Source organism: Lithobates pipiens, unplaced genomic scaffold, assembly GCF_037356315.1.
Source record: "Lithobates pipiens isolate NorthernLeopardFrog02 unplaced genomic scaffold, aLitPip1_a1.2 Scaffold_8, whole genome shotgun sequence".
Taxonomy (NCBI): domain Eukaryota; kingdom Metazoa; phylum Chordata; class Amphibia; order Anura; family Ranidae; genus Lithobates; species Lithobates pipiens.
Genome location: NW_027507903.1, coordinates 185,434,707 through 185,449,877, shown reverse-complemented (window position 1 = coordinate 185,449,877; position 15,171 = coordinate 185,434,707). Strand labels below are relative to the sequence as shown.

The window sequence follows — 15,171 nt, the reverse complement described above, 5'->3', positions numbered from 1 at the left end:
GTGTTCCCGATGGAATTCCGACGGATTTCGGCTCAAGCTGTCTTGCCTACACACAGTCACACCAAATTCCGATCATTTATAACGCAGTGACGTACAACACGTATGACGGGACTAGAATAAAGAAGTTCAATAGCCAGTAGCCAATAGCTTCTGTTTCGTAGTTGAATCTGAGCATGCGTGATTTTTGACATGTCGGAATTGCATACACACGGTCGGAATTTCCGATAGAAAGTTTTTCCGTCTGGAAAATTGAGAACATGCTATCAATTTTTGGCTGGGGGAAATTTGGACAGCTAAATTCCGATGAAGCATACACACGGTCGCATTTTCCGACGAAAAGCTCTCATTGGTCTTTTTCTGGCCGGAATTTCGATCGTGTGTACGTGGCATAATGATCGTGTCGATAACTCATATGTGTGGTTTGAACACCGTTTACATTTGCGGGTACGACTTACGTATGCGTTTGCTTCTGCATGCGAGTACGGCAGGACGGGGCGCTTTAAAAAATTTTTTTTTTATTTATTTTACTTTTTATTTTTACACTGTCCCTTTAAAAAAAAAAATTATCACTTTTATTCCTATTACAATAAATGTAAACATCCTTTGTAAAAAATAATAAAATAAAACATGACAGGACCTCTTTAATGAGAGATCTGGGGTCAAAAAAACCTCAGAACTCACATTTACACTTAAAAGCAATGAAAAAAAAAATTGTCTTTTTTTTCTTAATAAAAAAAAAATGGCCCTTTAAGACTGTTGGGAGGAAGTGACGTTTGACGTTGCTGCCATCATCCAATGACATAGAGTTGAGTGGGGGGGCCATCATTTCCTCATTCAATTTCCTACCCATCAAGGGAAAGCATCGGATTGTCTCCGCTGATACGATGGCGCCGGTAAGCAGCAGAGACGACCAGAGCGCGACGGAGGCACCTCTCCTGTTGCCGATAAAAGTGATCTTGCAGCGAATCTGATGCGAAGACCACTTTTATCATAAAATGGACCACCTGCCGTTGAAAAAAATACCAGGGTTATGGCAGGTATCTGCTGCCAAATACAACAGTATTTAACGTCAAAGTAGCGATGTATATATACACAGCGGGCGGCCCGTGTAGAACTAAAGCCATTTTAAAAAAAATTGGATAGAATAGGAGAGGGTTATGACCCCTTTATTGTGTTCCCAATGGGAGATTTCCCTTCATTTCCCATCAATAGCCAAAACAGGAAGTGAGGGAATCCCTGGTTGTCCCGATTGGAAGATTTCCCTCTATTTTGGTTTGGGTGACAACTCAAAGTTTTGGGTTTTCTTTCACTATCAGTGATAACAGCAAACAGGACAAACAGAGGTGAATCTCCCTAATGGGGACAGACAGCAAAAAAAGCTGCCAGGATTTCTAATCCATCTTCACCCTGTCCAAAAAAAAACGCACTAAAAAAAGATTTGACTCTTATTTGCAAACTTTCTGCATAGCCTCAGATACTAACAGTGAGGGCAGCAGGATATACCTGAACACCATCTGTGCCCTCAGGCCGGACTAATGAGAGATACCAGCATTGTGAGTGTGTTGTTAGGTGAGCTCAGCTCCTGCCCCCCCACCCCGTGCTGTGCCCACACTTCTCCCCTCTCTACCATGCTAGCCATAGCTGTGCCCACACTGCTCTCCCCTCTGCCATGCTGCCCATAGCTGTGCCCACACTCCCCCTCTACCATGCTGCCCATAGCTGTGCCCACACTGCTCTCCCCTCTGCCATAGCTGTGCTCACACTCCCCCTCTGCCATGCTTGCCATAGCTGTGCCCACAACCCCCCTCTGTCATGCTGACCATAGTTGTGCCCATACTGCTCTCCCCTCTGCCATAGCTGTGCCCACACTGCCCCTCTGCCATGCTGGCCATAGCTGTGCCCACACTGCTCTCCCCTCTGCCATAGCTGTGGCCACACTGCTCTCCCCTCTGCCATGCTGGCCATAGCTGTGCCACTGCCCACACTCCACCCTCCACACTGCACTGTGTCGGTCCCTCGGCCTCTTCCGTGACTCATTTCCATACGTGACGCGGTGGGCGGAGTTTCCGAAGCTGCCCGAATAGACAATGGCAGTGGCGGACCGCTAGCTGAGTGGAGGGGCCATGTGAGTGATGTACGGAGGAGGGCCGGGGACCGGAGGGGTATGACATTACCGGGACGGTGCTGGGACACCATGGAGACCGTACAGCCCGCCCCTTCTCCTCCGGTGCTGTGCTCGGTGCTGGCCGTGAGAAGTCACAGCTGTGAGGTGACCCTGGACTCGGCAATAGGGCTCTTCTTCTGGAGGGAAGTGAGGCCAAGGAGAGAGCGGAGCCGAGCTGGTGAGCGTGTGGGGGATATGGATTGGAGTGTGTATACAGGGCCGGGCCCGGGAAAATGGATTGTGTATATACAGGCTCTGGGATATGGATTGTGTATATAGAGAAGGACGGGCCTGGGGATATGCATTATGTATATACAGGGACGGGCCCGGGAAAATGGATTGTGTATATACAGGCCCGGGGATATGTATTATGTATATAGAGAAGGACGGGCCCGGGGATATGTATTATGTATATAGAGGGAGAACAGCTGTGTGGGCCCCATTGTTGTCTCCTCTGTGCTATGAGAACCGTCCTGTCCTCAGCTAATAGACCGCTCACTTTGTATTGTTATTGTTTCCTCTTCCATCTGTATAGTCAGCAGTACTGAGTGTGATCATTACTGGATATCGCTCATTGTGTTTTATCCACATCCATGTGTGTGTGTGTGTGTTTTTTTTTTTCATTGTTTCTTTTATTTGTAGCTTTAATTAACCACTTGCCCTCCAGAAGATTTACCCCCTTCCTGACCAGGCCATTTTTTGTGGCACGCCACTGCGTTACTTTAACCAACCTTTTCTGCAACTTTTTGTTTGCAAGTTTAAATTTAGTATTTTTTGCTAGAAAATTACTTAGAACCCCCATACACTATATATATATATATATATATATATATATATATATATATATAATATTCAATAAAAAAAGAAAAAAAACAGTACAGTTAGTGCCCGTTCACACTACCGCGACTTGTCAGGCGACTTAGCCGCCTGACAAGTCGCGCTCCGTTCTGTACTATGGAACCGTTCTAATAGGAGCAACTCAAGTCGCTCCGACTTAGAAAAAGGTTCCTGTACTATTTTTGGGGCGACTTCAGGCAACTTGCATTGACTTCTATACAGAAGTCGTTTTGCAAGTCGGCGCTGAAGTCGTGTGCAGGTCGCGTCGCCCCTGTGTGAACGGGCACTTAGCCCAATTTTTTTGTATGTGAAAGAGTAAATAGATGCCTAACATGCCAAGCTTTAACCTTGTCTGCCGAATGACGGCTACAGTGCGGACCCACATTGCCAGGCGCCGTCATATGACGGCTGCCCGTGCACCCTGTGATCATGAAGTCTGAGACTCGGCTGATCAGAGTAAAGGGCCGATCCCGGCTCCTTACCACGTGATCAGCTGTCAGCTAATGACAGCTGATCATGTGATGTAAACAGAAGATCGTTAATCAGGTTTTTTTTCTACTCGTGCTAACAGTGCAAGGTAAAAATAAAAGCCAGCTTCTGTGAAAGGGACATCGGTCCCAAAGAGGAAGAGGCACAGCATCTGTGCCCACCAGTGCCACCTGCCAGTGCATATCAGGGCCATCTATTAATGCCCACTAGTGGTGCCCATTGCTGCCACCTATTGGTGCCCTTCAGTGCTGCCTCATCAACGTACATCAATGAAGGAGAAAAATTACCTGTTTGCAAAATTTTATAAAAAAAAAAAAAAAAAAAAGAAAACTGTTTTGTTTTTCAAAATTCTGGGTCTTTTTATTTTTTTCTAAACATTTAATTTGGGTACAGTGTTGCATGACCACGGAGTTGTTATTCTAAAGGCCCGCACACACGATCTGACTTTTTGACAACAAACATGCAAATTAGCTGTTTTGGAGCAACATCCAACTGTGTTTATGTTCCATCCGACAAACTTTTTCGGTTTTCATCAGACCTTTGTTGGCTGTGCGAACGGACAAACTTTTTGACAAGTCCGAAGGAGCAAAGTCTGATCGTGTGTACGCAAAACCATCAGACTTTTGTACAAAGTACAAACACGCATGCTCAGAACCAATGTAAAAGATCAGACCAGATCCAGAAGTTGACCAAACGTGGCACTGGAGTGTCTTTTGAAGTGTCATCAGTAATGAAATGTCACTACCTTTCGTGTTTGTTGCCTAAAAAGTCTGATCGTGTGCATGCAATACAAACTTGCAGCCAACGCCCTTTGTACAAAAGTCCATGGGAAAGTTTGTACAAAGTCCGATCGTGTGTATGAGGCTTAAGTGTGACGGCGCTGAGTTGAGGCTTTAAGTGCCCAGTAAGCAAGTGGTCAAAATTGCACACACTTGTGGAATGGCGACAAACGACGGTAGTTAAAAATCTCCATAGGCGATGCTTTAGAAATATTTACAGGGGGCGAGGCCTAGCGCGGCATGGAGTAGGACGTGTGTGCCCTGAGCTCCGTCAATTACTCCTGTGTCTCAGGGATCCTGTACTCCAGCATTCTTCTTTCACAGCCGGTAGAGCTGCACAATTAATCGTCAAAAATCGTTTTCTCAAGTGCGTCACAATTCTTTCTATGCAAAGCATTCTCTCTGCTCTTCTGATGTCACAGCCCTCAAAAGAAAGGAAAAGAAAAACTGGGCATTCTCCCCAGAATCAAAACATTCTTTATCAGTTCAACTTAAGTATAAACATTGTAACAATTTGTCAATGGAATAGACTGTGTGTATGTGAACAAAGTTTAACCACTTAAACTCTAAACCTTTTTCTGACATTTGTTGGTTTCAAGTTAAAAATCATTTTTTTTGCTAGAAAATTATTATATATATTTTTTTGTAGATACCCTAGAGCAGTGATGGCAAACCTTGGCACCCCAGATGTTTTGGAATTACATTTCCCATGATGTTCAACCACACTGCCAAGTGCATGAGCATCATGGGAAATGTAGTTCCAAAACATCTGGGGTGCCAAGGTTCACCATCACTGCCCTAGAGAATAAAATGGTGATTGTTGCAATATTTTATGTCGCACTGTATCTGCGCAGCTGTCTTTCAAATGCATTTTTTTTTTTTCGAAAAAAATTACTTTAATGAATTAAAAAAAAAAAAAAAAATAACCAGTAAAGTTAGCCCATATAATTTTTTTTTGCATAATGTGAAAAAGTTTACATCACAAGAATCGTGATCTTTTTATTCTAAGCAAAAAAGATAGTGATTCTCATTTTGGCCAGAATCGTGCAGCTCTAACAGCCCCGGACAGATCCCTCTTGGGACCCTCCACATATAACAACCCGGCTCCACAAGCTTCCATCGGGTTGGAGTCCAAGGTGAGTGGTGCTCCTCCACATGGCGGCAGCTCCTACCCTGTTTCCCCCGAAAATAAGACTTAGCGTGATTGTCGGTGATGACTGCAAAAGAAGCCCTACTCCCCAAATAAGCCCTACCCCGTTCCCCCGAAAATAAGCCATACCCTGAAAATAAGACCTACAAGGACTTTAATTAGGACTTATTTAGGGGGTAGGGCTTATATTGCAGTCATCACTGACAATCACGCTAGGTCTTATTTTTGGGGAAACGGTAGGAAAGGCCACGGCTTTGGTCCTAGTCTCAGGGAATGGCAGCCATCTTGATCCTCCCAGACTCCCTACCAGCAATACATTTGCACATGATTGGATGATAAAATCAGCAGAGCTTCCACTAATTTCAGATCTACCCCTTAGATTTAGAGCGACTGCACTTCCAAGTGAAATTGCAGTGCAAAGTGGATTTGCCTTTCATAAATAACCCCCAGTGTTACAGGGAATGACCATCGCCCTGGATTGCTTCACCCCCAATACCAATATCGCAATGTAGGGGGAATCTATTGCATATACAGAAACTTATCAATAACACATGATGGTTTTTCCTTTAATGTATAGTGTCCTACAATTTACTTTTGAGCAATGTCCAGAACCCTAGTCTTAAATTTAGTTCAACACTTATATGGCTACTGGTGCTCCTTCATTTGTGTATAGAATGTAATGTCAGCATTGTGGCAGGCTCTGTTAACTTAGGAATGTATTTTCCCTAGCTTGGATTCCAAGAGGAATTTTTCCCAAATTCCCCTCCAATTGAAGAGGATGGTTCTTGCCCTATTACCATAATACTGTTCGGTGAACCACTTGATGGATAAAACCCCTTATAGAATATATTGTCTATACTGTCCTATGGAGCCTCCCTCCCCACGTGTTTTTTTTTTTTGTCAGGTGGTTTCTCTCCCACCAGGATACCCCTCTTGTGAATCCAATAAGGCAAGTGATGTAGCTGGGACGTGTTTACATACTTTTTTTGTTTCTGTAAACGCAAAAGGGTTCTAAATGACTTAGCCACTCTAATGATGGCGAGTCCTCTTCCTTTATTATGCACTATAACTTGTTTTATGGCAATGTGGGGTGTTTCTTAGACATGCCGATGCTAGAAAACTTTCCCCCCCCCACGTAGAAATTAGTGTTTCAGCCTGTTTTGACCTTCCGGGACAAGTTGAATCCTATTGGCCTACACAGCCACCCCTGATTAGGGTATTTGAGGGGTGCTAGACTATATACTGAGGGTTTTTGCTCCCCCCCCCTTTTTTCCCCTCTTTGTCCCCCCCTCTTTGATCTCGCTACCATGGGAGGATCCAGGGACGCAGCTACCCTCCAAATGTGCTCATTCGATGCCCGCGGCTTGAATGAACCAACTAAATGCTCACAAATGCTGTATGACTTTCACAAATCCAAAATTTGACATTTTCTTCCAAGAGACCCACTTCCGCACAAATCATATTTTCAATATTGCAAAATAAATAGTACCCAACCTCGCTGCATAGCACATACTTCCAATCTAAATCTAGAGGGGTGGCAATTGCCCTCCACAAATCATTGAATTATGGTCTTCTAGATTCCTGTTCGGACCCCGATGGCAGGTATTTGTTTTTGAAAATATCTCAGTGGCAAGACGTACACCCTGGCTAATAAATGTATTGCTAACCTAGACCAAATAACTAATGCTATTCAATGTCTACACAAGCTATTGGAATTTGCCATAGGGGTGATCCTCACTGTTGGAGATTTTAATAGCGTTTTGAATCCTACTTTGGATACCTCCTCAGGTAAAATCTCTATTTCCTACAACCAAATCAATAAACTAAAGGGATTCCTGATTCAGCACAACCTGATCGATGTCTGACGCATCCTCCACTCCACAGATGGGGATAATTCCTTCTTGCAGCTCCTACTGTTTCCCCTGGGCCCTCTCCTAAGTAGCTTGATATACCCAATTTCCCTTTCTTTCAAATACCCCTACTACCCCCCCCCCCCCCCCACCTCCTTTTTTTTTTTTTTTTCCTCCTTGTTATCTTTTCTTATTCACCACACTTTCAGGCCATATGTGTTGAGCCTTGGTTTTTTTATGTTTTCTACATCACCGTTTATAGTGGTCTACTGGTTACTTGATTTACCATTACTTGGTTTATTTCACTTATTTCTACATTCCTTGATGATATTTCCAGGACTATGATTATGTGATGCATGTTCTTTTAATGTGCTTCTAATCCTAATGTATATTTTGTACACTCAATGGAAATGTTATTTGCCTATGTTTATTCAATGTGGTTTAAAAAGAAAAAAAAAAACAATGCTTGAAACTTAATAAAACAGATTCAACATAAAAATATTTACAGGTTACCAATTTAGAGTTACAGAGGAAGTCTAGTGATAGAATTATTGCTCTCACTCCAACTTTCTCAGCGATACCTCACATATGGTACAAACACTGTTTACGCATGCGTTTGCTTATGCGATTTTGATCACTTTTATTCCTATTACGAGAAATTTTAAACCATCTCCTGTGATATAAAGGCATGATGGGTCCTCTTTATGGAGACGTCTGGGGTCTACAAGACCCCAAATCTCTCCTTTTTACCTTGGAAAGCGGGAGATAAAAAAAAAAAAATGAAAAAAACTTCAGAGTTTACATCTGCCAAAACAGGAATCACTCAGTCTCCCAGGAACATAGAGATGACCGGGGGCCAACTGGTCCATGGCTGACTCCGTGGTAACCCAGTGGAAGCATCAGATCTCGGCTTCTCCGATCATACAGGAGAACCTGAAGAGGCGCTGGTGAGCTAATCAGCTGCTAAGCTACCCAAATAAAATTGATGTCCTTTTTTTTTTTCCCCACAAATAGAGCTTTCTTCGGGTGGTATTTGATCACCTGCATTTTTTAAAAAATTTTTGTGCTATAAACAAAAAAGACCCACAAGTTTGCAAAAAAATTATAAAAATTTCACTTTCTGCTATAAAACATATCCAAAAGAAAAATGTAATTTCTTCATAAATTTAGTCCAATATGTATTGGTGTCAGGAAGCTAGTACGCTCCATTGAGTGACAGTGGTGAAACCAGGGATCAGCACTGCTGGAGCTGAAGGACTCCCTTTGCTGCCAGGGGAAGAAATCCTCCAGTGAATGTGTGTGTGTGGGGGGGGGGTGTGAATTCTGGTGGTAGGTGACTCAATTCTTAATACAGAGACCGGAAACGCCAGACTGTATGTTGTCTACCGGACGCTCGGGTTCGGCAAATCACGGATCTGGTGGACAGATTACCGGGAAGTAGGAGACCCGGCTGTCATGGTGCATGTTGGCACCAATGACAAAGTCAGAGGCAGATGAAGTTTCCTAAAGAACAATTTTAGGGACTTAGGATAAACTGGCTAAATTGAGGAAAAGGACCTCCCAAGGTAGTATTCTCAGGAATACTACTGATACATCGAGGCACACCAGAAAGGCGGGAGAATCCCTAGGGAAGTAAACAAGTGGCTGAGGAGCTGGGGTAGTAAGGAGGGGTTTAGGTTCCTGGAGGACTAGCCCGACTTCTCAGTCAGTCACCAGTTCTATAGAAAGAACGGACTGCACCTTAATGAGGAGGGTGCAGATCTGCTGGGAGTTAAGATGGCCAAAAAGTTAGAGGGGTTTTAACTCGGCGACATTAACGATAGTCAGCGTGAAACATATTCCAGAGGGTAGTATTGGGGGGGCATTAGTGGTAGGTTGACTAAAGCACATAAACCCTAGGCAAGTATAATAACAAGTCCTAGTTGCATTCTCAGATCACTCAATAAGAGGATAGTATGTGACCGGTCTAATCTAAGTGGCATGTTCACCAATGAGAGGAGCCTGGTAGACAAGATGAGTGAACTAAAGTTACTGTTACTGCTCCTCTTTTATCTCTTTTGGGCACTATTATTCATATATGACTGATATAATATGGGAGATCTTCTTTGCATCCTGAAGTGAATCCACCATCGCTGGCCAACTTTTTAAGCCTGTACGACTCCTGGACTGAAAAGTTCAGTCCATTCCATCGGGTGAGTGCGGACACAGGAGGGGGTGTGGCGCACCTTGAATTTTGGAGCACTATTGCACTTTATTGATTGGAGCACATAATTTACTATTATATGGACATTCAATCAACGATTATTTGTTTTCACTTATGTATATGTTGATATTTTTTGCGCTAATGTTAGCCTATAAGCCATGCACACCGGGCATTTAAAGGCATATTTCAAAAGCAAAAAAAAGAAAAAATGCACCAAAGGTATACGTTTGGAGAACCGCTTTTGAACATAAATTATGTGCTTAAACACGCTTGTATATGCGTAAATGTATTCCAATTCGCAGAATAAATATCTGGCCATTTGAATGCGTTTAGCTTTAACACCATGCACGCATAAGCATGCATACTTAAAACCATTTTTTTTCTGCCAAAATCTGGCAGAAAAAAAATGCTGCATATTTTGAATGCAAATTTCATACCCCCATGTACATGAGGCCTAATGCCGTGTACTCAGGACCGGACTTTTCAACGGACTAGGTCCGATGGAGTTCCGACGGACTTCCTGAAAGAACGGACTTGGCCACACACAAGCACACCAAATTCCGATGGATTTGAATGTGATGACATACAACCGGACTAGACTAAGGAAGTTTGAAGCCAATAGCTGCCCTAGCATTGGTTTTCATCCGTCGGACTAGCATACAGACTGACGGACAAACTGCCTTTTCGACCGGACTAGAGTCCGTCGGAAAGATTTGAAACATCATTTTAAGTCTAAAGTCCGTTTGATTATTAGATAGCAAAGGTCCGATGAAGTCCACACATGATTAAATTGTTGGGCGGATTTGTTCCGTCGGACCTAGACCGTCAAAGTCCAGTTGTGTGTATGCGACATTAGTGTTGGATCCTAGGTTTTTAAAGAGGAAATAAACTCTCTTATTTTTTTACTTGTACCTACTAGGCTTACCTGTAGGTACAGCGAATATCTTTTAAAACTACACCGTTTAGGAGATATTCACACTGCATGTAGCTGTCATGCACATGCGCTCTGAAGGGACGGTATACCCGTGCTGTCCCTTCAGAGCTCTGTACAACGGTCTGTGACTCCTGTGCACATGAGGGGGACTGGCGTTGTCACTGCGCGGCCAATCAGACGGCCGGAGGAAGCGCCTGTTATTGGTGACAACGCGGCGCTGGAAGACCATGCCTGTTATCGGTGACAGCATGGCCCTGCGATGCATACTAGCACATTATACCATTACCTTGCAGGGTTTAAAAGAAAAAAAAAAATGGGGTTTACTACCACTTTAAAGCTGGCACATAGCTCTGGGTGAGATTTGTTTAGGACTGTCTTGGAGTGATTTTCTCACAATTGGCTTTATCTTGCAGTGCCATTTGCCAGTTTACAAAGGCACGTTACTACTTGTTTGTTAATGTTGTGTTGTATGTCAAAAGGTGGCTTATGCAATCTTTTTTTTTTTTTTTTTTTTCCAGCTGACTAATATAGTTTTAGTCATCTGTTAAAACAAACACACTTCATAATTATATGCTTTTGACCTGATTGTTTTCTCCAGGACTAAAGCTGGCCATATACAGTGGGCTGAATGGAAAAACTGGACTTCCTCCTTTCACACCAATGAGGTGAATTGAGAAATCCTCCTCTGGCCAGTCGTATTCTGACACCAGCTGCTTTCAGAATACACCGATGCAGAGGCTGTAGTCACTGATCAAGGACAATTTTCCAACACGTCCCTTGAATGGGGATGGCCACACCCTGCTCAAAATTCAGCTGGTCCCTGCTAAACCTTCCAAAGGGAGAAAGAGATGTGCAACCAAAGGAGAGCTGCTGCGGTTTTCCAAAATGTATTCTAGACAGGAATATATGCTGTGTTTGTGTGTAATAAATAATACATTTTTTATATATATATATATATATATATATATATATATATATATATATATATATATATATATTTATTATATAACATTTTTTTTAAATGTGTATGTATATAACTGGGAACAGGAACTTGTCAGAAACCATGACATCAGACCGAGACAGAAGTACAGTTAAATCACACTTGTTTAATAATAAAAGTAAAAAGAACAAACGTAGTCAAAACATCAATAACCGGAATGGATAGTCAGCCAAGCCAGAAGTCAGGCATCAATGTAGTGAAACGGCAAGCAGGATCTGGAGCCAGAAGGAATGTCAGCAAAGCAAGTCTTAAAACAGGAACGCAGGCGATCGTCTCTGTGATGTTGGACCAAGGCAGAGATCCTCTGGACTGGATGGCTTAAGTAGTCAGGACCGACGAGCAGGATATCATCAACAGCTGAGTAACTGTGGAGAGATAGGAGCTGGCAATTAGCCGACAGCTGAACCCAGCTCTGACAGAACTGCGGTATAGAAAATTGGCAGCAGGTGCTCTGGACTGATGAGTCAAAATTTTAAATATTTGGCTGTAGCAGGAGGCAATTTGTTAGCCAAAGGGCTGGAGAGCAGTACAATAATACATGTTGGCAGGAAATCATGAATGGTGAAGGTTTCTTGTAAGTTTTGGGCTGTATTTCTGCAAATAGTTGGAGATTTGGTCAGGATCAATGGTGTCCTCAATGCTGAGAAATAAAGGCAGATACTTATCCATTGTTATACCATCAGGAAAACATTGTGATTGGCCCCAACATATACCACAGCAGGACAACGACCCCAAACAACCAATATCTTTAGAAACTGTCATTTTTTATTCTGAAGATCATTTATAATGACATTGGTCAGAACAAGGAGTCCAGGAAGTGATTGTTTGGCCCCTACAGAGCCTTGATCTCAACATCAAGTCTATCTTGGATTACATGAAGAGACAAAATAATTTTTGGGATTCTACCTCTACAGAAGATTTATGGTTAGTTCTTTCAAGATATTTGGAACAACCTACCTGCTTATTTCCTGTTTTGAAGTGGTCACACCAAATATTGATTTGATATTTGCTTTCTCTGCTGTTTTAACTTACTTTCTATTTTGTTAATTGATAGAAATAAACTATTAACACTTATATTTCTAAAAGCATTCTTAACCACATGCCGACCGGCGCACGCTGATGTACGTCAGCAGAATGGCACGGACATTCAAATGGGCATGCAGGTACGTCCCTTTTAAATTTGCCGCCGTGCCATCGTGTGAGCGCTGGCCGGAACCTCCGTGAGTCCTATTGCGGGTCCCACGGACTCGATCACTGCGGGTTACCCGTGATCGTCTCACGGGGAGGAAGAACGGGGAGATGCTAATGTAAGCAAGCATTTCCTCATTCTGCCTAGTGAAAGTGTCACTGATCTCTGCTCCCTGTGATCGGAGCAGAGATCAGTGACATGTCATACACAGCCATGCCCCCCCCCACAGTTATAAACACTCCCCAGGGCTCACTTAACCCCTATGCTGCCACCTAGAGGTTAACCCCTTCATTGCCAGTGTCATTTACAGGAATCAGTGCATTTGTATATGTGCCCACCATAATGTCGCAGTCACGATAAAAAAAATTGCTGATCGCCACCATCACTAGTAAAAAAATATATATATTAATAAAAATGCCATAAAACTATCCTCTATTTTGTAAACTCTATAACTTTTGTGATTTTTTTTTATTTATTTTTTTTACCAAAATATGTAGCATACGTATCAGCCTAAACTGAGGAAAAAATGTTGTTTTTATATATTTGGGGGATATTTATTATAGCAAAATGTAAAAAATGCTTTTTTTTTTTTTTTCAAAATTTGCCACTTTTTTATAGAGCAAAAAATAAAAAAACCGCAAGGGGGATCAAATACCGCCAAAAGAAAGCTTTTTGTGGGGAAAAAAGGATGTAAATTTTGTTTGGGAGCCATGGCACAACTGCGCAATTGTTAAAGTGATGCAGTGCCGAATTGTAAAAAGTGCTCTGGTCTTTGGCCTGCAAAATGGTCCGGGGCTTAAGTGGTTAATTTAGAGCTTTTTTTTTCACACCTGCCTAAAACTTTCGCACAGTATATTGTAACCTGGGGGACAGGTATCGGGCACAAAGCTCCCTGGGATGAACAGTCTTTCAGGCACAGGTACCAAATCCAGTGAGGTAGTGACAAACAGTGCAGTGTTTATTGGTGATCTATACAAGCCTATATATAGGTGCTGTACAGTGTTTCAGAAAAACAAGCAAAAGAAAAAATAGCCAAACAAAAACCTAGCTGTGTCTTGGCACTAACTACACAATATATACAGGCCTTAAATACCAGGCTAAGCAAGCCTACAGCTTGTCAGCTTCCACAGATACAGCTTTTTACCAACCTTTTGCTCTCACAGACCTGTGTCCCAGGCAGAGAGCGAAGGCTGTCTGTCACAGGTGAGTTTAAATTGGCCTGGGGGAGAGGACCAAGATCCAAACTGGATTATGGATCAGAGATCCCTGAACGTGTATGAGAGGAGCCTGGGAGACGTATAAACCCAGAACAGGACTTTTTCCGTCTCTCTGAGACGCTGTGCTACTATAATATATGTCTCCACTGACCGGAGCTGTTGGTAGCGGTGGAGATCCCCTGATTGGCAGGACTTTGAGTGAGGGAATGATGGCCCCCACCCGACTCTATGCAATTGGATGACGTGAGGGACGTAGCTTCTGCCCAATGGCCTTAAAGGAAAGAATTTAATTTATTTTGTATTGAAAAAAATATATACTTTTTTTTCTGTTGCTTTTAAGTGTAAATGTGAGATCTGAGGTCTTTTTGACCTCAGATCTCACATTAAAGAGGTCCTGTCATTTTTTTTTTTTTTTTTCCCCCTTGTAATAGGAATAAAACTGATCAAACATTTCATTTATTTATTTATTTTTTTTTAAAGACAATGTAATAATAAAAAGTAAAATAATAAATGTTTAAAGCACCCCGTCCCTCCATGCTCGCACACAGAAGCAAACGCATATGTAACTACATAGAAAAAAAATTGGGCTAACTTTACTAATTTCTTTTTTTTTTTTTATTAAAAAAAAAAGTGTATTTTCACCCAAAAATTGTGTTTGTAAGACTGCTGCACAAATGTGGTGTGACGCAATGTATTGCAGCGACCGCCATTTTATTCTCTAGGGCAGGGGTAGGCAACCTGGGGCCCTCCAGCTGTTGCAGAACTACAAGTCCCATCATGCTTCTGGGAGTAATTGTAAAGGCCAGCCTTGCAATGCCTCATGGGAAATGTAGTTCCACAACATCTGGAGGGCCCCAGGTTGCCTACCCCTGCTCTAGGGTGTCTGAAAAAAAAAATTTGTGGTTTCTAAGTAATTTTCTAGCAAAAAAAAAAAAAAAGATTTTAACTTGTAAACACCAAGTGTCAAACTTGGTCCTTTAGTGGTAAAGTGTGTTACCCCAAAACAAATATGCATTATATCTGCAGGCTTATTCTTATAGTTCCTAATAATAAATATAGCCTCTATATATTTATTATTTTATTGTTAAAATCCTGGTGACCCTTAGCTCCCCTTGCTTGTTTTATCAAACTGACCATGCCAAGCAGGAAAGCTGATCATACTGGTGAGGTCAGTTTACATCCATAGGATTGCTCCTTGGAGATGTAGGACACCAATGCATGTCTCCCCTGTATCTCCTGTAGTCGGGTGCCACGGCCTTCCCCCAGCCCTTCTCTGCTGATGTCTTTTGAATTGCTGTTTGGATATTCAGGATGATATGCCTTACTCATTGTAGGTGTCACACCTCTGTGATGATTGTC

The 15,171-nt window shown here is 42.5% G+C and overlaps 1 protein-coding gene across 1 annotated transcript in view; it reads left to right on the top strand.

The window, feature by feature from the left end:
- Nucleotides 1-2,050: 2,050 nt before the first annotated feature.
- CERK (ceramide kinase) overlaps nt 2,051-15,171 on the top strand; it is a 132,358-nt gene continuing 119,237 nt past the window's right edge. Inside the window, exon 1 of the mRNA XM_077470446.1 lies at nt 2,051-2,342. Within this exon, the coding sequence (XP_077326572.1) occupies nt 2,165-2,342 (178 nt within the window). The 5' untranslated portion in view covers nt 2,051-2,164. The remainder of the gene's footprint in view (nt 2,343-15,171) is intronic.